Below are 25,857 nucleotides of genomic sequence, written 5' to 3' on the forward strand. Positions count from 1 at the left end.
CTAGTAATTTTAGTCCAATAATGAATTTGGATCCCTAAGGCTTAGTTGGTCACCATGGAAATTAAAATCATTATTAAATGCCTGATAATACTAATTCCATTGTGCTTTCATGGTCATTTCACATCAGTAAACCAAATACTATATTAAATATAATTCTTTATGCATTAAAACTCTTTTTCCATTATATTATAATGTCTATGTTTTATAAACAATGCAAGTTTGTTATACATATTTTGGGGCAGCAATATTTTCCTTAAAAATGAAACAGTCCTTAGAAAAGAAAAGTCCTTAGAAAAATGAAACAGTCCTTAGAAAAGAAAAGAACAGAATCCTACTCTGAGCTTCTAGTATTCCTGAGGATCACTTAAGTCACGTTTCTATGACTACTAAAGTGTCAGAAGGCCCAGTTGCTTTCATCTGGCATGAAGACTGCTATTCGCTCAGAGAGAATCGAGTCAAACTGGCATTTATGGTTCTGAAGCCAATGTCTAGAAAGTGTTGCCATCAGTTTCAGGCACTGGCACTTTTCCTTCCCTAGTGGGTAAACACACATATTTCCTCATAGATAATAGAGCCAAGAAGGCCCAGGACTCATTACTGAAATATTTTTGCCAGATCCTGGATAAGAATTTTGGAGGATGTTCAAATAATCACTTGAATCTCTATGAATTATGCCTAAAATACAATGCCATCATGGTCATTTAAGGTTGAATGAATTACAATCCCTCAAATCTTGGGAAACTCTCAGTTGCAATAGCATTAGTATATTATAAATCTTTGTTACTCTCATACAGAAGAGTCCCAGGTCATCAAAAATTTATTCTTTATTTTTTGTTCTCTCACTCTTCTTCCAAAAACTTACATACACTGCGTAAGTCCATAAACTGTATTACACTAAATGTAAGGATGGTTCTAAGTCCCACTAAAATTAAAGCCACAGCAAAAATAACAAATGTAACTTCATGGAGTTTTAAGATTTACCATTAGAGTTGAGAAATAGAAAGATTACCATTAGAGTTGAGGTATAAGTAATAGTGGATATTAAGAGTTTTCTGTGTGACAAGCTGATAGAAAATACAGACTTACACTTACTTATGTCAAAGCTGTACAGGAAAGGGTTAAAACTGGGAAGAACAAAATTGAGTGCAAGACTTCAGGAAAATGAATGACAGGCATAAAATCAATTTAACCTTAGTTTACTTGATCCATTTAGATTCAAATCCTTTCTTTTACTAGATGTTTCTCATCTTTTCCTTCTTGGCTCTTATCAGAGATCATCTCACTTCAGCAGAACATTTTCACATTACTTCATGACCAAGGATTATGATCTACTCATATAGCTCCACCAAAATATGGGGCATTTATAGCCAGAAAAAAATTGATGATAATCACAGCTACCATATAAAAGAGATTTTTTACAAAACATAAGTACAATACCAGGTTGGATACAGGTTTGGGACAGGTGCTTATAAGATGTTTGCCTTTTAAGAATGAAACCTAAAGTGAAGAGAGATAGATCCACTTGAAGTACGTGTTAATATGAACCCTCTCATGACAATTATGGGGAGATTATGTGTCAATTGGCTAGATTCGAAAGCACAAGAAAAATTATTCAAATTACAGGTGATTCAAATATAATCACATAGGCATAGTAATCAGGGATCTATAAATATACAAATAGCCATTAATTGAGGATAACTACATTCCAGTTTAATTATATAATTTAATTAATACTTAAAATAACTGTGTCACAGGTGCTATCATTAAACCACATTTTACTAATGTGAAAAATAATGCCAATTAATTTTATGCACATTTGCCCATGGGAAGTTGATATTTCTAAATAGAGATATTTGGAGTTTTGCAAAAAAAACAGTAAGTTGCACTATTTTAAAAATTAATTTTGTCTTTTTTTTAAATACAAACTCATTGCAGTTTAATAAATCTCCTGAGATATTTCTTTTTTTTAATTTATTTTTTATTTATTTTCAGCATAACAGTATTCATTATTTTTGCACCACATGCAGTGCTCCATGCAATCTGTGCCCTCTATAATACCCACCACCTGGTACCTCGTCCTGAGATATTTCTACTGCTACTTTCATATTATAATGTTGAAGGGGTTTTTCCCTAATGTCACTCAATCCAATTCAGCCAAATTTTGTTCTATTATTAGACATATAAATGATACATCTTAACAGAATGCTCATAATCTTTCCACTTCCATTTTACATTTTTATTATTATACAATGACTGTCAAAGGAAATATTTCATTAAAAGTTAATTTTAACCTAATGAATAATAATGAATGTTATTTTGGTAATAATTCCCAATGTTGACCTCCTCTCAAAAAATCTCATTGCAAAATTTACTGAGAACACATCATAGATGTATAAATTATTCTGAAATCATTAACAATAACAATGCTCTTTGTTGCTAGTGATAAAAAAAGATACCATATATTGTTTTTAAGATACATAGTAGTTATAGCAAAATTACCATTGTTTTACTTCCTCAATGCAAAGCAGTTACTGTATCTCCCAGATGAAGCACATTTGTTTTTTTCTTTCTTTCTTTCTTTCTTTCTCTTTTTTTAAGTAATAGAAGTTTATTAAGCGAAGATACAGAAAGCAATGAAGCACATTTCTGCTTCCCATTCTGTTTGGTTAGTAAAATTGTTCAATTATGTAGAATAAAGACATTTAAGAACAAAATGGGTCCCTGATCAGCACTAAAGGGAGCTGTTGTTTAAAGGAACTTACGAAAGCCTAGTATTAATCATTTTAAAGTATGGTGCATTCCTCCATCTCAAATAGTGTTTTAATTCGTATTCTTTAGATGTTTTGCCGTGGAAATTCACAATAATTAGGTATGAACATTTGGTAACTTAGATCATAAGGTTTACGGGATCCTAGGATCTAATCTCCAGGAGGGAAAAGTAAAAATCATGTTGTGTCAGGTTTTCACAATACTTTTTCCTTCCCTCCTTCCTTCCTTTCTTCCTCCATTTCTTTTTTATCAAAGGGGGGGGTGTGAAGGCCAAAGGGAGTGGGAGAGAGAGAATCTTAAGCAGGCTCCACACTCAGCATGGAGCTGACAGGAGAATTGATCTCAGAACCCTGAGATCATGACCTGAGCCGAAATCAAGAGTCAGAGTTTAACCAACTGAGCCACATAGGTGCCCTCACAAAACTTACTTATACAGGAGTGTCATTATTCAAAAAGCCTGATGATTAAATGATTAAAGATAATGTTGTGATTTAGAGCCCTTGGGCAAGTGATTGTATTACAAGGAATTATATTTTTTACTTCGTTAAATAGGTAGATAATTGCTATAAAAATTAAGTAGAGCAAAGTGATAGAAAGTGAATGAAAAAGACTATACCTATATATGATAATATAGTGACTGGCAAAATGTCTATACAGGTGATACATAGTCTTGTGACCTTCTGAAGTAGAAGTTGGTTTGGAAGATACAAATTACCAGCATTCCAGGCAGCAGGAATAGCAAGTGAAAAGTCCTGCAACTTGTTTAGCACGCTCTAGGATAAACGATGTAACCAGTGGAGAGACTAAGTATCAATCAGTAGGAGACCACGAAAGTGACAAAAGTAGGGATGGATCATGTTGGACCTCATAATCAGGGAATTGATTTGGATTTAATTTTTATTATGATGGCCAGAATTTGTAGGCTTTTGAGCAGATGAGTCAAATGATCTCATCACATTATGTATTTTTAGAAGATTCCTCTAGTTGCTAATTGAAGAGCTGACTATGGGACAAGGAGAACAGTTGATAGGCTACTGAAATAATTTAGGTAAGAGAGATCAAAGGTTTGATCAAAGGTTTGATCACTATTTGATAACAGTGAAATGTCCTTCAACCATGCTGCACACTTTTCAAGAGCCATGTAATTCATTTTTATCTATTTTTTTCCTCTGGAGTTTGGAGCAATATTTGAAATATAGTGACATTAAAAATCATTTTTTGGACAAATGAATGAAAAAATGAATAAAATGATAAGACTTAATGAAAACTTTGAATATTCAAAACTATCATTAGCTAAGACAAATAGAAGTAGGGAAAAGTCAGATACAATTTCATAAGATTCCTGAGGCTTATAGTAAAATGCACAAGTTGATATGATTATACAAGAAGATAATCTGTTTCAAAGAAATAGATCAAATACAAGAGTTAGGAAGAGCTTTTTACATGTTGAGTTCACACATAATGAAATCCAAAAACCAGTGATAAACACAGTGAAAATCCTTAGAATTAAGATACAAAGAAAACTGGACAGGACAATTTTCAAATTTCAAAACTAAAAATAAGTGCTTTCTAGAAATACAGATGAGCAGTGTTAAAAATGATTTCATACCAATCAAGAAATGGGCAGAGGACATGAACAGATATTTCTGCAAAGAAGACATCCAGATGGCCAACAGACTCATGAAAATATGCTCCACATCATCAGCATCAAGGAAATACAAATCAAAACCTCAATGAGATACCACCTCACACCAGTCAGAATGGCTAAAATTAACAAGTCAGGAAATGACAGATGCTGGTGAGGATGTGGAGAAAGGGGAACCCTCCTACACTGTTGGTGGGAATGCAAGTTGGTGCAACCACTCTGGAAAACAGCACGGAGGTTCCTCAAAAAGTTGAAAATAGAGCTACCCTATGACCCAGCAATCACACTACCGGGTATTTACCCTAAATATACAAATGTAGTGATCCAAAGGGGCATGTGCACCGAATGTTTATAGCAGCAATGTCCACAATAGCCAAACTATGGAAAGAACCTAGATGTCCATCAACAGATGAATGGATAAAGAAGAAGTGGTATATATATACAATGGAATACTATGCAGCCATCAAAAGAAATGAAATCTTGCCTTTTGCAATGACGTGGATGGAACTAGAGGGTATTACACTTAGCGAAATAAGTCAATCAGAGAAAGACAACTGTCATATGATCTCCCTAATATGAGGAAGTTGAGAGGTAACATGGGGGTTTTGAGGGGTAGGAAAAGAATAAATGAAACAAGATGAGATTGGGAGGGAGACAAACCACAAGAGACTCTTAATCTCACAAAACAAACTGAGGGTTGACAGAGGAAGGGTGGTTGGGTTATGGACATTGGGGAGGGTATGTGCTATGGTGAGTGCTGTGAAGTGTGTAAACCTGGCGATTCACAGACCTGTACCCCTGGGGCTAATAATACATTTTATGTTAATAAAATAAACTAAATTAAACATAAAATGATTTCATAAAACACATGGGCATATGTGCACATACACACATGCATACACACCACTCTAGATCGATTGTGTGAAAGGATGTTTTTACCACTTAGAGAAATATGTTACAAAAATTAGGAAACATCACATATACAATTAAGGAACAGCTACCTAAACCAATTGCATTTTCTTCTCAACATCTGGTCAAGTTATTAGATCCATAGTCAGGGATATGCCATAAGCAGAGCTACTTTGATTTCAGAAATACATGGACTTTCTTTTTTCAAATTATATATGGAGAAATGTAGCTGAATAGCTTTCTAGCTGCTATTGCAATTATAATGAATAGTGTATAAGATAACATAGTAAATAACATATCAATATCAATTTGTACATTGTCTTTTATATCAAAGGATTCCCTATTTTAGTTCCTTCCATTCAGCTTTTATAAATTATGTGAATGATATTCAAATAGCATGTGTCTCAATTTTTTGATACAGTACCACTCAAAAGGATAGATAAACTGTTAAAAGAAAAAACATAATGTTAATAAATTCTCAAATGAGAATCTGATGCTGAAACTAACTCAGTGGGACACAGTGAGGTCATATACAGAAAATGTATAATTAGAAAAAATAGTCATGCTAAAAATATGACTTAGTAACCATTCATGAGAAAGAGATCAGGGAATTAATTAAATGAAAACTAAATTTATCTGTTATCATGGTAGAACTTTATCCTTTCAAATTTGGTTTACCTCTTCCAGGAAACCTTCCTGACCCTGAAATGCTATGTGAATTCACTTCTTCTATACTTAAAGTATTCTGGTTAATACTAATCCCAAAACAAAAAAGTGTAAGATTATGGAATAATAAATACTCTGGGTTTCTATGAACATTAGTTAGAATTTTCCTAACAAATTCAAATAATCTTCTTAATTTAGTATAACTCTGTGGGTACAGATGCACTAGAAAATATCCCTAATACTACACCTAAGGTCTTAGGGTCTATCCTTCAATCGCCTGTTTTCTGTTTATATTGTATTAATGCAAGAAATATTCATTTCCTGAAAGGTGAAAGCCATATCTTCCTCATTACTCACCTGTGGTGTTTAACAACATATTCCCCATCCTTCAAAAAAATCACCAACTAATTAAAAGCAGATATTTAAAATACCTGATATCTCAAAAATTACCAAATATGGGGCGCCTGGGTGGCTCAGTGGGTTAAGCCACTGCCTTTGGCTCAGGTCATGATCTCAGGGTCCTGGGATCGAGGCCCGCATCGGGCTCTCTGCTCAGCAGGGAGCCTGCTTCCTCCTCTATCTCTGCCTGCCTCTCTGCCTGCTTGTGATCTCTCTCTGTCAAATAAATAAATAAATAAAATCTTTAAAAAAAAAATTACCAAATATGCATCAAAGATGCACTTGCCAGAACAAAACAAATGAACACTATTAATAAAAACATTAACAAAGACATTAATGAAATGCATGCAGCCTATTATGTTACTGTGCTTTTCCAAAGGTTATTGAGATTTGATCAGGAGGTAGTTTCTGGATTTTCTTATTTTTAAGATAATTTCAGCATTTATGTAGTCCAGACATTTCAAAATGCAACTAAAATATAACTAACTGAAACATAAAAAATATAAAACATTAGACTACAGAGAAGTGTGAAGTACTTAAAGTGGTACTGAGAAGGGAATTGAGAGCCCTAAATCCGTGGTCTATAGTAGGAGACTGAAATTTAAAAACTATGAGTCTATTTTTAAAATTTAAAAAATATATAGCAATGAAAGGAATTAAAATAAAAGAAATAATACATATAAGACTATAAATCAATGAGAAAAATGTGATGGTAAGATAAATAAAGTAGCAAAATTGGTTTTCACAATGAATAATAAAATTGACAAGCTCCTGGTTTAATAGATTAAGAAGAAATGAAGAAAAAAGTACAAATGATATTTGAAAGAAAACACAAAATAAATTTAAATGTTGCAGACATGAAATATTTAAGAACATTACAAATAAATTTGTTAATAAATATGAATATTTAGATGTAATGGATAAAATGCTGGAAAAATATAGTTGCAAGAAAAATAGACACAAAAACTAGCACTATAACTATTTAAAAATCTTAAGGTAGTAGTTAAAAATCTTTACTCCAAAAAAAGTCCAGGTCCAGACAGTTTTAGCTACCAGGTCTCCCTAATTATTAGAAAATATATAATTATCACATGTAACAAGCAATTACGAAGTGTAGAAAAAGAGAAGCTATTACTCAAGTAACTTATGAAGCTATCATTACATTGTTACCAAAACTTGACAAGGACTCTATGAGAAAGAAAAACTCATGTCCAATATTCATTCATGAATAAAAAGACTCAAAAATGTTGAATAAAATATTAGCAAACTAAATCCAGTAATAATAAAAAGACAGATTTAGTCTAGAATGGCACAATTGATTTCCATTACAAAATCAATAGAAATAATTTACTCAAATAACAGATTAAAGGAGAACATTTATCATATTTTCTATTTCAATAGATGAAAACAAGCAAAAAACCTTTGATTAAAAACAGCATTCATTTAGGTTTAAACAAAAATAAACCAAACTCTCAACAAACCTAGCTGAAGAAAGCTTAACAACCATAACAAATTTTATTTTTTTAATAGTGACATGAAACATTAAAGTATGTGTCTAATTTGTTATACTTAGAATTGTAACAAGTCAAAAATTGCCACCAACAACTACTAATCACCATTACACAGGAACACCTAGTAAGTGCAGTTACTAGAACTGAACAAAAAGAATGTATATTATAAGATCTGGAATGGAAAAAAATAACCACTGTCATTACTTGTAGATACCATAAGTATGTACATTAAAAATTTAAGTTAGCTTATAGGTAAATGGTTATAATTAGTAGAAGAGTTTAGAAAGTTTTCTAAGTTCAAATAAATATTAAAATTTATTTTCTATAAACCACCTATAAACCATGTGGAATTTCAATAAAATCAATAACACATACAATACCCATAAAACATTAGTTTTCTAGGAATAACACTAAAAAAAACTGTGACTAAAATATAAACACATTTCTAAAGATAATAAATAGGCAGCAAATTAAAATAATATATGCTATAGAATGGACCATTCAATAGTGAAAAATAGTCAACTATCTCTTAATTTAATTAACTTCTACTCCAGAACCACATATAAAAATATTTATAGCAACATTATATACAACAACCAAAACGTAGGAACTCCCCAGATGCCCACAAAGAGGAGAATGTTGTAGAAAATTAAACAATAGTAGAAATAAATCAACTAGAATTACACACATTGACAGAAATGAATCTCAGAAATAATTCTGAGTGAAGGAATAAAAGTCATACATTACGATTCAATTTTTAGATCAAGTCCAAACACAGAAAAAGGCAACAGTATTTGTTTAGGTATATATAATTAGGTAGTAAAACACTACATGGATGATCCTTTTCCTTGGCTTGGGTATTTTTTTTTCCAATTTATTTATTTTCAGAAAAACAGTATTCATTATTTTTTCACCACACCCAGTGCTCCATGCTAGCTGTGCCCTCTATAATACCCACCACCTGGTACCACCAACCTCCCACCCCCCCGCCACTTCAAACCCCTCAGATTGTTTTTCAGAGTCCATAGTCTCTCATGGTTCATCTCCCCTTCCAATTTACCCAAAAGCACATACCCTCCCCAATGTCCATAACCCTACCCCCCTTCTTCCAACCCCCCTCCCCCCAGCAAACACCAGAGATGCTCATTTTGATTATGTACCTGCTTGTATGTTTGTGTGTGTACAGTCCTTTTATTTATGTTCTATTTCATAAATTTTTTTAAAATGATGAATTTTAGTCTATTTCATTTGTCATCTATCTTCCAGTGAATCATATAATATCCTTGCATTTAAAAATATTTTAATTCCATAGAAAATTTCTGCCTTAGAAAATTTTTTATATTCCCAATTTTCTTGGTAGGTCAACTTTCCCTTGGCCCAAATAAGATGAGGACAGCAACAGCATGTTTATACAGGAGCAGAGTTATACGAAGCAGAAATCAATGTGGAATACCGGATTTTGTATCCAAAACCATCAGCACAAGTGAAGTTTAGGCATAGCAAATTAGGTGAAAGAAACTTGGATGAATTAATAATTATAGTTATCATTAGTTGAGTTTATAATATGTCCAAATAATTAGCAAATTACTTTAGGTATATTTTCTTTAAGGCTTACAAAAATTCTGCAAAGAATAGTATCAGAAAGATAAATGGATATGCTACTTACACAGCTCATGTAGAGAAAAGTTAGAATCTGAATCCAGGTGTGCCTCTCCCTTGCATATATGCTCTTGTCATTACTCCATATTGCCCAAATATTATTATTTGATGTCTAACACTGGGGTCTAATAGAGCATGAAAAGACCTGATTTTTAATCTAGCTCTGTAAATTATTAGTTGTTTGACCTTGGATAATATTTAATAAACTCTTAAAGACCTCAGTTCCATAGTTTTTTTTTTCTTTTTTTCTCTCTTCCTTTTCTTATAAATTGGGAATAATAATATGTGTTAGAGTCATTATGAATTTTAAATAAAATTCATATGTAAAGTATCTAATACAAAATATCTGTTCAATAAATTGCAGCTTCAGTTGATTAAATTATATGAACATCTCAAAAAAAAATTTCAGCATCCTGGGGTTAGAAAGAGAAACAGATGGCTGGATTCATATGGGCTAATGGAGCAAATAGAAGAAAAAGATAAGAGAGCCCAAAAGTGAAGATGCTGGTAAAGAACTCACTTTCATGACTGTTCACCTGGTCATGGCCAAGATGGGCAGACGATGAAACCTGAAAGAGGCTGGTTCTCTGACAAATAGAGAACATCCTTAGGATGAACAACTTTAATGAAGTTGGGGGGTGTGGAGAAGATCTTAATTTTTAAAGAAAAGGAATGGAAGAAGAAAATGAAAGAAGACTTTAATTAGGTCAACCACAACCAACCCAGAGCAAAGAAAAGTTCATAACCTGCACAATTGCCTAACTTTAAATACTCTCTCTCCAGTTTTCCTGATGAAATGAGCTATGAAAAAGTTTAACCAGGAGGACCTCATACTGTGATTAGTCACAGTTTTGCTGCTGATTTGACTTAGAATGCAGTGTCTCAGTGCTTTCCAGATTTCTTTACCAAACAAGAAGTTCTCTATTTCTACGGCAGCTTCACTATGGGGAAAAAAAACAAAAACAAAACACAAAACCCAGAGCTCCTCCGGCTGAGTAAAAGCATAAGGACTTCCTACCATATGTTACTCATGTTCATTTGATGTCTAATTATACACCTTTCTGAATCTCTATTACCAACTACTTAATTTTACAGTCTTTCTACAAAGACTTAATTTTTCCTGTTATTTTTTCCAAGAAGTAAAATATTTTCTCTAGTCCAAGACTAGAATTCTGCTGCATATATACAGACCTACTTGATTCTTTTCCACTCCCTGCCTGTTTGCTCAAGTACTGTCAACCTCAGGTCCCCAGATCCTGTGATCCACCATTTGCTGTAGCCTCCCCAATGCCTAGAATTGTAGTATTCCTTGAATACTGTGCATTGTCAGTTAGATATACCTCAGCCCTAACAAATGAATCAAGCTCAACACAGGTATCTACCAAGGCAAGTCTCACTTATAAATCTCAATATCTTCCCGGAGATTATTAAAAGGCAGCTCAGAAATATGAAATATTATAGATTTCTAAAACTTGTATGTCCTCTTCTTAAGCTAATATTGTAAAAGCTATTCATTATTTGTTCTCTCTCTGAAATTTGAAATTGTTTTAATTCTCTCCAACATTGACTCCAATATCCCCAAAAGACATAGAAGAAATGCTAATTAGAGATTCTTTAAGAGACAAATGAGATACTGCAGTAAGTAAAATAGCACTTTGGCTTACACTGGACTTCATACCTGAGCGCATAGCCTCTTTCTGAATGCTTTCATAGTCATGCCAGTCCTTTCTTCTCAAACCATCTGTCCATGCATAGAATTGCCCATCTCCCAGGCCCAGTGGAAATGTCTGTGGAAAAGGAAAGTATTCAGAGCATAAAAAGGAGGTATTTCCTTCTGCATGGTAGGTAAACACAGCCGAGCACATAATAGGCAATCAAAGAAAATTTGTTGAATAATGATTCTTCTAAGAATATTGAAAAGAAAGCTCTTGCTAGTGACAAGATTAATATACAGATTTTAAAATAAGAGCCTGCGTCACTCACAACCCCTACAATTTCCTATTTTGCTTTATCCAGAGATATTTATAACTCACTGTATCACCTCCTCTGAGCATAATACTAGTAATGGTACTAAATAGAATTAATTTTGATTGTGATTTGCAGTTTCACTCATTTTGATCAAGTATATTTGAATGCCCTGATAATAATATTAAGCAACCATTCACTGAATGCTCACTATAAGCCAGGCACTATGTTAAATACTCTGCATATAAAAGATTGTTTAATCTTTATGGTAGTCTATGGTTAACTAGCTCCATTTTTCTGCCAATTAAAGTTAGGCCCAGAGAACAGAAATAATTTGAATTAAACCACAGTGGCAAAGTCAGAACTTGGAACAGTTAAGACCAAAATTGTGATCCTAACAACTATTAAAACTGTCTCCCATCTAGATTTCTGTCAAAGTATGGTACATGGTTACACTTGCAGTTGTAGTTAGCAACTACTCAACAACTATAGTCACAACATATGTTTTATGCTTTTGTAAAACCTAGTATGTTCCAATGTCAACTTGAAAATTACATTTGTGTGCATTGCTGAGATTACATTTTTGGTGTTTATTCTTGGTAATAAGAAACAAATGTTTTGAATGAAATTTATTTTCACAATCTTAATACTCAACATAATACAAAATAAATGTTTTCATATCCACATACCATTTTTTTTGGTTTACTTTTTGAAGTAAATAATACATCTCCAGAATGAAGGGTAAAATTTAAAGTTTCAAATTGGATAAAACAACAAAAAAAATAATCTGAGTGCAGAAATTTTATTCCAAGAGGCTTTCCAAGACAAATAAAATGTCTTATTTCTTAGTTTGAAATAGTAAGACTATTATATATCTCAGTCCATCTTTGTAGGTTATAAAGGATCCACTTGTTTGAAAGGATGAAAATGGAGTTTGACATGAAAAAATACTTAAAATCAGAAGAAAAATTTTCCAAATCAGGTGACTATTATCTAGATATTTAAAGGAATTTTTTACAAGAGTAGTGATTTCAGGAAAATGAAAATAATAGAGGAATAAACATACAAGGATGATGATGAGTTTATATAAAATACTGAGGATAATAAGAATAAATTCTTAAAGGAGGATAACAAGAAAGAAAAGTTATGGAAAAATTAACAGAAAAGAATATAGTAAAAATAGAAGAAAATGGGAAAATAATTTTGGAAAGACATTTGGGTTTATAATAGCAAACATTAAAAAATGTCATACACTTTTTCTAATTGATAATTGTTTTCATAATTAGAAATTTTACCAAAATTCAGCTGGGAATCAGACATTTTAAATAATCAAATAGCTTTAAAATGCAAAACTCATGTTTTGTCTCAAACTTGCATTTGCAATAATAAATATTGAACAGTAATGGAAATCTCTTATACTAATTCAGAAAATACCAATTTATAAATATCACTTTTGTATTAAAATAGATCATTTCAAAACAAATTTTGATATTAAACATGAAGATTTTCTTGTGTAAACTCTAAATATCCAAACTCTTTCTTGTTACTTATTGTTCACAAACAGGGCCCCGAAAAAGGAAAGAGGCAGGCCACTCCAGTATAGTGGTTGACAGGAATAATAAGCAAGGGAACTTACATATGAAGCTTGTGTTGGGCACCCCAAGACATGTAGATCCTTGCACAGGCCAGCCAGAATCTCAAAAGTTTATATAGAAACCTTAATTGGGTTCAGTCACATATGCAATCTAATAGTCTCAACAATACCTTATTCTCTCAAGGCTGTTGTTTTAAACAATTCCTAGTGGGAGTAGTAGGTGGAGTGTATGTTCCAAGGACACAGGAGGAGTGAGGAGCCTCTGATTTCCCAGGTCCCCATTCTCCTGCCAGCTGTTGGTCATGTCCTCATGATGATCTCCTCCAACACTTCACCCATTTTGACCAGCTCTTATAATCTAACACATTCCCCCTCTTCTGCAATGTGCCCTATGATGCCAACAAGGGTTTTACTAGTATGGAAGTGGTTAATTTGGTTACTATCTGGCTATATTTGAGGCAGAGCTCACAGAACCTATACAGGCATACACAAGTGAAAATACAGGTTAGGATAATGATTCTCAGAGGGAGGAGCAAGATGGTGGAATATCACTGGGTCGCAGAAGTTCAGCTAGATAGTTATGAAACCATTCTGAATACCCACAAACTCAACAGGAGATCAAAGAGAATAAGAGCAGCAATTCTAGGAACAGAAATCAACCACTTTCTTAAGGTAGGACTTGCAGAGAAGTGAATCAGAGGTGACATATAGGAAGGCAGACCGTGGGGGCAGGGGCTGGCTCCTGGCAAGCAGTAGAGCAGCAGAGCACAAAATCAGAACTTCCAGAAGTATACTCCACTGAGGAACATTGCTCCAGAGGCTAAGCAAGGGGTTGGGACCCTTATGTGGACAGTGTAGTCTCAGGACCTGTGGGTTCAGAAAAAGACCAGGGGTGTCTGAGTGTAGCAGAGCTGCCAGGTATCGGAGAGGAAAAGCCGGCTACAGAGACTAGCCGAGGTGGGGGCTCTCAGCTTGGGCTTACCTTAAACCATGATCTAAGGCAAAATCCAGCCACTACTCTTCAAGCTGGAACACCACAAGTGGCAGATCTGGGGAAACCTCCTCCTTCCACGTCTGGAAAGAGTGGCAAAAGAGCCTGTGGCAGGAGTCTGCTGGGTTTGGAGACTCCAAATGGGGCAGGTGCCAGAGATAGAAATGCTGGGTCACAGGCCAGGTGAGCATGGAGTGATGCTGGAGACTAGGGAAACTCTTGACTGCTTTTCTCTGAGGGTGCCCTGAGGAGTGGGGCCCCGAGATCTTAGCTCCTCCGGGCTGAAGATTGGGAGGCTGCCATTTTCATTCCCTTCCTCCAAACCTCTACAGAAAGCATTCAGGGAACAAAAGCTACCGAGAGTGAACCCAAGCAGATGACTTAGCTTGGTAAGGGTGGTGCAACTCTGCCTCAGGCAAAGACATTTGAGAATCACAACAGGCCCCTCCCCCAGGAGATCATCAAGAATATCCAGCCAAGACTAAGTTCACCAATCAATGAGAACTGCAACACTTCAGAGCTACAGGAATATAGTACATAGAATTCATGGTTTTTCCTCCATGATTCCTTAGCCTTTCAAAGTTAAATATTTTAAATTCTATTTTTTTCTTATTCTATTTTTAAAAATTTTTTCTCTTTCCTATTTTAATGTTTTTTAAACTATTTTATCATATCAACACTGTTTTAAAAATCTTTTTACATTTTCATTGTTATAGTCATATTTTATTCCTTTATTGTATTTAACCATATTTCTATATACATATAAGTTTTTCTTTCTTTAACATTTTGGGATACAGTTTCTTCTAAAAGACCAAAACAGACCCTAAATCTAGCATATGGCTTTGTTCTAGTCTCCAGTCTGATCACATTCTTTCCTCTTTTTTAACCAGCTTCTTATTAATCAATTTCTTTTTTAGAATCTTTTAAAATTCTCATCTTTACAGTCATGTCCCATCCTTCATCATGTTTACACTTATTTTATATATATATATATATATATATATATATATATATATATACTTCTTTCTTTAAAATTTTGGGAAGTAGTTTCTTCTAACAGACCAAAATACACCCAAAATCAAGTCTGTGGCTCTCTTCTATTCACCAGTCCAATATATATATATATATATATATATATTTTTTTTTTTTTTTTTCTTTTTTCTCCCCCCCCACCCCCCAGTTTCATGACTCTTCTGATTTGGTTAGTGTATATTTTTCTGGGGTCATTGCTACCCTTTTAGTATTTTGTTCTCTCATACATCTATTCTTATCTGGATAAAATGACAAGGCAGAAAAACTCACCTCAATAAAAAAGAACAAGAGGCAGTATTGGTACTAGTACTGATGACTAAGGACCTAATACGTACAGACATTAGTAATATGTCAGAGCTAGAGTTCAGAATGATGACTATCAAGGTGCTATCTGGGCTCAATAAAAGCATGGAAAATACTAGAGAATCCCTTTCTGGAGAAATAAAAGAACTAAAACCTAACCAAGTTGAAATCAAAAAAGATATTGATAAGGTGCAATAAAAAATAGAGGTTCTCACTGCTAGGATAAATCAGGAAGAAGAGAGAATTAGTGATACAGAAGACCAAATGATGGAGAATAAAGAAGCTGAGAAAAAAAGATAGATAACTACTGGACCATGAGGGCAGAATTCAAGAGATAAGTGATACCATAAGACAAAACTGTATTAGAATAATTGGGATCCCAGAAGAAGAAGAAAGAGAGAGGGGGCAGAATGTATATTGGAGCAAATTATAACAGAGAATTTCTCTAATTTTGTGAAGGATGCATGCATCAAAATCCAGGAGACACACAGAATCCCCCTCAAAATCAATAAAAATAGGTCCACACCCCATCATCTAATAGTAAAACTTACAGGTCTCAGTGGTAAAGAGAAAATCCTGAAAGCAGCTCGGGACAAGAGGTTTGTAACATACAAGGGTAGAAATATTAGATTGGAAGCAGACTTACCCACAGAGACCTGGCAGGCCAGAAAGGACTGGCATGATATATACTCAGATCACTAAATGAGAAAAAAAAATGCAGCTAAGAATACTAGAATACCAGCCAGGTTGTCATTGAAAATAGAAAAAGAGATAAAAAGCTTCCAGGACAGGGGCACCTGGGTGGCTCAGTGGGTTAAGCCGCTGCCTTCGGCTCAGGTCATGATCTCAGGGTCCTGGGATCGAGTCCCGCATCGGGCTCTCTGCTCGGCGGGAAGCCTGCTTCCTCCTCTCTCTCTCTCTGCCTGCCTCTCTGCCTACTTGTGATCTCTCTCTGTCAAATGAACAAGTGAAATCTTTAAAAAAAAAAAAAAAAAAAGCTTCCAGGACAAACAAAAAACTAAAAGAATTTGCAAACACTAAACCAACCCTACAGAAAATATTGAAAGTGGTCCTCTAAGCAAAGAGAAGAACTAAAAGTAACAGGCTAGAAAGGAACAGAGACAATATACAGTAACAGTCACCTTACAGGTAATACAATGGTACAAAATTCACATCTCTCAATAGTTACCCTGAATGTAAATGTGCTAAATGCTCCAATAAAAAGACACATCATATCAGAATGGATAAAAAAACAAGATGCACTGATATGCTGTCTGCAAGAAACTCATTTAGACCCAAAGACACCTCCAGATTTAAAGTGGTGGCAATCCTTCAATCCAATAAATTAGATTTTAAGTCAAAGACTATAATAGAGATGAGGAAGAGCACTATATCATACTTTAAGGGTCTGTCCAACAAGAAGACCTAGCAACTTTAAGTATCTATGCCCCTAACTTGGGAGTAGCCAATTATATAAACCAATTAATAACAAAATCAAAGAAACACATCAACAATAATACAATAATAGTAGGGGACTTTAACACACCCATCACTGAAATGGACAGACCATTTAAGGAAAAGATCACCAAGGAAATAAAGGCTTTAAATGACACATTGGACCAGATGGACATCACAGATATATTCAGAACATTCCATACCAAAGCAACAGAATACACATTCTTCTCTAGTGCACATGGAACATTCTCCAGAATAGATCACGTCCTGGTTCACAAATCAGGTCTCAACCATTACCAGAAGATTGGGATCATTCCCTGCCTATTTTCAGACCACAATGCATTGAAACTACAGCTCAACCACAAGAGGAAAGTTGGAAAGAACTCAAATACATGGAGGCTAAAGAGCATCCTACTAAAGAATGAATGGATCAACCAGGAAATTAAAGAAGAATTTAAAAAATTCATAGAAACAAATGAAAATGAAAACACAACTGTTTCAAATCTTTGGGACACAGCAAAGGCAGTCCTGAGAGAAAAGTATATAGCAATACAATCCTTTCTCAAGAAACAGGAAAGGTCTCAAGTACACAATCTAACCCTACACCTAAAGGAGCTGGAGAAAGAACAGCAAAGAGAGCCTAAACCCAGCAGGAGAAGAGAAATAATAAAGATCAGAGCAGAAATCAATGAAACAGAAAGCAAAAGAATAGCAGAACAAATAAATGAAACTAGGAGCTGATCCTTTGAAAGAATTAATAAGATTGATAAACCCCTGTCCAACTTATCAAAAAGAAAAGAGAAAGGGCCCAAATTAACAAAATCATGAGTGAGAGAGGAGAGATCACAACCAACACCAAAGAAATACAAAAAATTTTAAGTACATATTATGAGCAACTATACACCAGCAAATTTGACAATCTGGAAGAAATGGATGCATTCCTAGAGGCATATAAACTACCAAAACTGAACCTGGAAGATATGGAAAACTTGAACAGACCCATAACCATCAAGAGATTGAAATAGTCATCAAAAATCTCCCAATAAACAAGAGCTCAGGGCCAGAGGGCATCCCAGGGCAATTCTTCCAAACATGTAAAGAAGAATTAATACCTATTCTCCTGAAACTGTTCCAAAAAATAGAAATGGATGGAAAACGTCCAAACTCATTTTATGAGGCCAGCATTACCTTGATTGAAAAACCAGACAGGACCCCATCAAAAAGGGGAATTACAGACCAATATTCTTGATGAACATGAATGCAAAAATTCTCACCAAAATACTAGCCAATAGAATCCAACAGTACATTAAATGGATTATTCAACACGACGGAGTGGGATTTATTCCAGGGCTGTAAGGTTGGTTCAACATCTGCAAATCAATCAATCAATGTGATACAATACATTAATAAAAGAAAGAACAAGAACCATATGATACTCTCAATAAATGCTGAAAAAGCATTTGACAAAGTACGGCATCCTTTCTTGATCAAAACTCTTCCAAGTGTAGGGATAGAGGGCACATACCTCAATATCATCAAAGCCATCTATGAAAAGCCACAGGGAATATCATTCTCAATGGGGGAAAACTGAGAGATCCTCCCCTAAGGTCAGGAACATGGCAGGGCTGTCTACTATCACCACTGCTATTCAACATAGTACTAGAAGTCCTAGCTTCAGCAATCAGATAACAAAAAGAAATAAAAGGCATCCAAATCGGCAAAGAAGAAGTCAAACTCTCACTCTTTGCAGATGGTATGATACTTTATATGGAATACCCAAAGGACTCTACTCCAAAACTGTTAGAACTCATACAGGAATTCAGTCAAGTGTCAGGATATAAAATCAACACACAGAAATCAGTTGTACTTCTATACACAGAAATCAGTTGCACTTCAAGACAAAAGAAAAAAAAATTAAGGAGTTGGTCCCATTTACAGTTGCACCCAAAATCATAAGCTATCTAGAAATAAACCTAGTCAGGGGCACCTGGGTGGCTCAGTGGGTTAAGCCATTGCCTTCGGCTCAGGTCATGATCTCAGCGTCCTGGGATCGAGTCCCGCATCGGGCTCTCTGCTCAGCAGGGAGCCTGCTTCCCTCTCTCTCTCTTTCTCTCTCTCTCTGCCTGCCTCTCTGCCTACTTGTGATCTCTCTCTGTCAAATAAATAAATAAAATCTTAAAAAAAAAAGAAATAAACCTAGTCAAAGAGGCAAAGTATCCACACTCAGAAAACTATAAAGTACTCATGAAAGAAATTGAGGAAGACACAAAGAAATGGAATAATGTTCCATGCTTATGGACTGGAAGAACAAATATTGTGAGAACATCTATGCTACCTAAAGCAATCTGCATATTTAATGCAATCCTTATCAAAATATCATAATTTCTTTTTCAAAGAGATGGAACAAATAATCATAAAATTTATATGGAACCAGAAAAGACCTTGAGTAGCCAGAGGAGTGTTGAAAAGAAAACCAAAGTTGGTGGAATCATAATTCTAGCCTTCATGCTCTATTACAAAGCTGTAATCATTAAGAAAGTATGGTAGTGGCACAAAACAGACAAATAGATCAATGGAACAGAACAGAAAGCCCAGAAATGGACCTTCAACTCTATGGTCAACTAATATTCGACAAAGCAGGAAAGAATGTCCAATGGAAATAAGTGTCTTCAACAAATGGTGTTGGGAAAATTGGATGGCCACATGTAGAAAAATGAAACAGGACTATTTCCTTACACCACATACAAAAATAGACTCCAAATGCATGAAAGACCTCAAAGAGACAGGAATCCATCAAAATTCTTGAGAAGACACAGGCAGCAACCTCTTCGGCCTCAGCTGCAGCAACTTCTTCCTAGGAACATCACCAAAGGCAAAGGAAGCAAAGGCAAAAATGAACTATTATGACTTCATCATGCTAAAACACTTTTGCACAGCAAAGGAAACAGTCAATGAAACCAAAAGACAACTGACAGAATGGGAGAAGATATTTGCAAATGACATATCAGATAAAGGGCTAGTATCCAAAAATCTATAAAGAATTTATCAAACTCAACACCCAAAGAACAAATAATCCAATCAAGAAATGGGTAGAAGACATGAAAAGACATTTCTTCAAAGAAGACATCCAAATGGCCAATAGACACATGAAAAGTTCTCAACATCACTTGGCATCAGGGAAATACAAATCAAAACCATAGTGAAATACCACCTCACACCAGTCAGAATGGCTAAAATTAACAAGTCAGGAAGTGACAGGTGTTGGTGAGGATGCACAGAAAGGGGAACCCTCCTACACTGTTGGTAGGAATGCAAGCTGGTGCAGACACTCTGGAAAACAGCATGGAGGTTCCTCAAAAAGTTGAAAATAGAGCTATCCTGCGACCCAGCAATCGCACTACTGGGTATTTACCCTAAAGATACAAATGTAGTGATCTGAAGGGACATGTACACCTGAATATTTATAGCAGCAATGTCCACAATAGCCAAGCTATGGAAAGAACCTAGATTTCCATCAACAGATGAATCAATAAAGATGTATATTTATATACAATGGAACACTATCTAGCTATCAAAAACAACACCACCACAACAATGAAATCCTGCCATTTGCAATGACGTGGATGGAACTAGAGGGTATTAGGCTAAGTGAACTAAGTCAATCAGAGAAAGACAATTATCATATGATCTCTCTGATATGAAGAATTTGAGAGGCAGTGCAGTGGTTTGTGATGGGAAAAGGGGAAAAAAATGAAACAAGATGGGATTGGGGAGGGAGACAAACTATAAGAGGGAAACAAACTCAGGAAACAAACTGAGAGTTGCTGGAGGGTAGGGGGAGGAGGGATAGAGTGGTGGCTGGGTTATGGACATTGGGGAGGGTATGTGGTATGGTGAGTGCTGTGAATTGTGTAAGACTGAAGATTCACAGACCTGTACCCCTGAAGCATATAATCTACATTATATGTAGATTAAAAAAAAAAAAAAGATAATGATTCTCAAAAGAAGTTCCTTTTTATTTCCCCACCATGATCACAACCATTGATTTACTAAGTCCTCTTCACTGGGGCTTAGATTGCTCAGGATGTTTACTTATATCCTCATGTGATTTAATAAAGATGATATGCTAACAGACTCATCAGGTGTGAACACACAACATTCTGTTTGGATAATGGCACAGGCACTTCCCTGCAAGGAGCTAATAGTGTCCAATGCCATCCTAGTTTGAACGACAGCTTTTCCCACTTAAGACATTTAGGTATTCAGTAAAGACAGAATTTGTTGGCTATTCCTTAAGGATTGCTGGGTGAATTTAATAAGGACTTTTATGTCTGCTACAATGTCCTTCAGGCCAGTGGAGGAAACAAAGATGGTAGTCAATGAACTACTCCCTTTGAAAAGTGAATATGCCTGTCTGGTCTTGAAGAAAGAGAAATTGTCAGCTTTAGGAATTTGTCCTTGTTGACAAGTTTGCTGGGAGAGGTAGCACTGTCAGGCATGAGGAGATGGACAGGGGAGTGAGATATGCCAGAGCAGAACCTTCACCTTCTTCCCTCTTTTGATGGTGCTTTTTTAATTCCAGGCATACTGCTTTCCAGTAGGTCTAGCTGGCAACAAGACAATGAGATTCCAGCATAGAATGAGTAGCTCCCTCTTACACAGGGGTGCTAAGTAACTCCCCATCCCAGTAGGACATCTCATTGTAAATCCAATAGATAATTCCTTTCCTAGGTTTGATGGGACTTGATATTCTCAGCAGTATAGCATATTGTTCCCACAACTTCCATAACTTTTTAGTACTTGGTGCCTTGGCAGGGGTCCCCAGTCTGGCATATAGGCCAATAGGACCTACTGGTTGACCATAAAAATGTACGAAAGCTTCAACAGTACTTTAGTCTACCTGGCCAAAATAGTTTTGCCTTCTAGTAATCTAAACTGCTGCTTTAATATTCCTTTTTTTCCTTTCTACCAACCCTGCTGCTTTGGGGTTATAGAGGAGATGGAATCTTTATTCAATGTCATGTTCTTTTCCTCAGTTTTGCACATCACAACCTTTGAAATGTAACCCCAATCATCATCTATTCAACAAGGGTATCCATACATGATACTCAGCTTCTCTAATCCCCTAATGGTAGCAGCATGATGTTCACAGAGACAAAAGGAAGCTAAGGTTAAGCAAGAGGCAGAGGCAGTGTCCAAACAAACAAAAGTACGTTTAGAAGCCCACTAGGAGGGAGGGTGCCAAAATTCGCTAATATCTCACTGTTTGGGAATGCTCTTATTTGTAAAGTCTGCCCCAGATTCCTTTGGCAGTTGACTTAAGTATTGCTTAGAACGCACAGAACATGCTGTTACTGCCTTAAACAAGTCACTGTATTTCAAGGCCAATGTTTTATCTTTGACAATATATCATCCTACCCAGGCACTATGGTGGTTGTTCTTTCCATGAACCAATTTGCTGTATCTACTAGAAGGTCAGTTTATGGCTTATACCTAAGCCTGAGCATCAGCTTCCTGATTGCCATGGGGTGTCGGTGCCTTTAGGAATCTAGACTTAGAACACTGTGAGATTTGTAAGCCCAGATGTGTTTCCCATATCCTGACCCCACAAGGGCTTACTCATGATCATTCACCTGTTAAGCTCCCAATCCCTTTAGAACAACCCAGCTGTCAGTGCAAAGAGTAAAGGCCAAGTGATCACAAGTCAGACTGTTAGGAGTTTAGTCTACTGGGGCTCTGTTTCTTTTCCGTTTCCATCCAGATGTCAGTCCTGGGCTGAATAGCAAAAGCAGTCTCTGAATAGATAGCCCTGACTAGATCAATCAGTGGGAATTTCCCCTGTCCCTTTTCTCCAGGGCATCCTAGCCAACACAGGAATAGGGGCAGGGGCATTTGGAAGAGCTACATCTTCTGCAGTCTAGTAGCACCTGGATCCTAGAGACAGTGGGCTGGTGGGCATGGTGCTCCTCTGCTCTAAACAGGCATGTTGGTTACTCAAAGTGGGAGTTTGAGCCAAGGCAGAAGTGGGTCAATGAAACATATTATCAACCCATCCCCTGATAGGAAGGAAAGTTCTTAATACATTGTGCTGTTCCTTTGTGAGAGGCTCTATCTGGAGGAATGCTGTTAGAAACTATTGATCTATGGGGGTATATCAGGTTTCTGCTCCCTATCAGGTTCTGAAATCCTGGGTACTCTCCTCTTCTGTTTTCTATGCCACGGGGCCCAGGTCATTCCTTCTAGCATCACAGTTACATCTAACTCAAATGGTAGCTCTGCTTGGGAGATGCTCAGCTTCACTAGTAGTTGTGTCTTCTCAAGGGGGGTTTGCTGCTCTGATGCCCAGTCCCACACATGCTCTTCATTTACCATGCAGTATAAATGATGGAGACACTGCCAGGTGGGGAAATAAATGCCCTTCAAAACCCTCAAATCCCTACAAAGGCTTGTACCTCTTTCACGTTCTTTTATTATTTTTTTTATTTTTTTTTTAATTTTTAGCATAACAGTATTCATTATTTTTCACCACACCCAGCGCTCCATGCAATCCGTGCCCTCTATAATACCCATCACCTGGTACCCTCTTTTATGTTCTTAAGTGTTGGGTAGACTTTTCAATCACAGCTTCTGAGACAACTCACATCTTATCCAACCAGATGACTCTCAAAAACTTTATGGTTGTGTCTGGGCTTTGAATTTTCTGTGGGTTCACAGCCCATTTTCTCCCTTGCAGATGTTCCAGCAAAATCTGCAGAGTATCCTGCTGCAGAAGTAAATCTTTAGTTGTTAACATTATATCATCGTTGCTTAAGATAGTTCTACAAAAAGCTCATAAAATCCCCTAAACTTAGAGAGTCCAATGGCACCCATCTCAGGTCCCCTCCCTCTTTGGGAGCTTTGTGTTACTGCTCAATAAACTTTGCTTTGCTGCCCACCACTCTTCCTCTGGTCCACCTCATCATTCTTCCAAGTGCATGACCAAGAACCATGGACACTAAAGGAAAAGAAATACTGAAACAGTTGGGCATCAACAGCCACTGAACCGCCCACGGCAGAGGCCAGTCCACTGCAGCAGCCACTCTTCTTTTTCTGTCTCCGTGCTCTACTCTGGAGTTTCTCATACCATTGCATCAGATCAGCTAGCATTTTCAGGTATCCCCATGCTCGCACGGTGGTCCACAGCCTCCAATACACAGGCCGCCCCTCCTGATGGATAGCCACCTCGTAATATTTCCCACAGATGCATCCTTCCTAAAGACCGTTTCTTCTGTTTCCCAGCTGGCTTGCCGAGTTTTGATTCACAACACAGGGGGCAGGAAGAGACAGAAGAAAGAGGCAGGCCATTACAGATTGGTATGCAGCGTGCTTAATAAAGAAGGCACTTACATACAAGGCTAATCTGGGGCTCCGCAAAACGAATAGACTTCTGTACTCAGCTACCAATTTTAGAAGTTTTTATGGACACATTAACTAGATCAGATCAGGATATATTCAGTCTAAAAGGTCTAAACTCTCTTAAAGCTACGCCCTTTGAATAGTGTGGGAAGGGTGGTAGGACAAGGGAGGGGTGAGGAACCTCTAATTGCAACAATCCAGCTTAGGGGTCAACCAGCGGTCATGTCCTCTATACAACCTCCTCCCACATTACCAGGCACATTCTATTCCCCTATTTGATTCATCTGATGTAGAGAATTCTTAGCAACTGGCAATACAAAGCAGATTGAACAAAAGAGTTAATCTTTGCTTTCTCTAGACACTTTATGAAAATGACAGTAAAGCATCAGATGAATCAAAGAAAGCAGATAGTTAAACTGACATAAAATTTTTGTAAATGGCTGAGATTACTGAGAGGGAAACACTTTTAATGCCACTGAATTTTGAAAATATTTCAAATTAGAGGCTTCAGGTATGTCTGAGGGTGAAGTTGAAGGTCAAAACAAAATGACTGGCATTTTTATACAGGACAATTAGACTCTGCTTGGTTCTCTTATCAATTCCCAAATCAAAATGATATCTGAGACTCTTTCACTGCACACCCCATCCATAGAGTAGTGTATTTTGAATGAAAGAAGAAACAACTGTAAACAAGGGTGTCAAGCTGTAGCAAAAATCAAGGTTCCATGTAACTCTATATACTAAGCATGTTAACCAAAGTTATCTGCCCCTACTTGGCTCCCAGAAAGCTGCCATCCCCTTACACCCTTTAAACAAGAAATAGATGAATTCCTATCTGGAGAACTGAGTTAAAAGAGATAGGGGTACTTTTTCTAGGTATATACCAAGGCATTACATGGGGAAGTCCTCCTTAATCCATGAAACTCTGTAGTAGTATTTTTCACTACTTCACTTACAGTATGAACAGGTAGGCAAGGATTACCAAATATTCAGGAAAAGTTTTAACATAAAATTCAGAAGCCAAAACAAATGAAAGATGCAATAAATTTGAAGGAAACAGAGACAACGTAAGTCTCAGAAAAATTCTTCCCTGCCCCCTAAATCTAAATTCAATTCCCTCAAAGAGCTTTAAGAAAAAGTTCCTCCATAGAAACAGAAATTTAAAAAGAAGAAGAAGAAGGAGAAGGAGAAGGAGAAAAAGAAGCAGAAGCAGCAGCAGCATGTAGAGAATTTTAAAAAGAGCTCTTAGAAAGTGAAAATGGGATAAGCAAGCATAGGATGATTAAGAAAGGAATCCCACTAAGGTAAAACAAACAAAAAAACAAACAAAATAAAAAACAGAAGAAAAAAGAGGGCCAATGCCAAAGTTGTGACATTGAAGGAAGGGAGCAAAATGGCAGCAAGTCTAGAGATTCCCCAGTCCTGAATTGCTCTGCAAAAACACAACCAAACAAAAAAACCAAAAAACAAATAGACAAATTTACCTTCTGCTTACTTTTTAAAAATGTATTGAAAGGAGAGTTACAGTTCTTCCCAAGAGACTGGGGTGAATTAATGATGCATG

At 36.1% G+C, this 25,857-nt stretch overlaps 1 protein-coding gene across 1 annotated transcript in view; it reads right to left on the reverse strand.

Moving 5' to 3' along the window:
* GALNTL6 (polypeptide N-acetylgalactosaminyltransferase like 6) overlaps positions 1–25,857 on the reverse strand; it is a 1,226,826-nt gene that overhangs the window by 770,663 nt on the left and 430,306 nt on the right. The window contains exon 3 of the mRNA XM_044225096.1: positions 11,237–11,345. Within this exon, the coding sequence (XP_044081031.1) occupies positions 11,237–11,345 (109 nt within the window). The remainder of the gene's footprint in view (positions 1–11,236; positions 11,346–25,857) is intronic.

This window comes from Neovison vison, chromosome 11, assembly GCF_020171115.1.
Source record: "Neovison vison isolate M4711 chromosome 11, ASM_NN_V1, whole genome shotgun sequence".
Lineage (NCBI taxonomy): Eukaryota > Metazoa > Chordata > Mammalia > Carnivora > Mustelidae > Neogale > Neogale vison.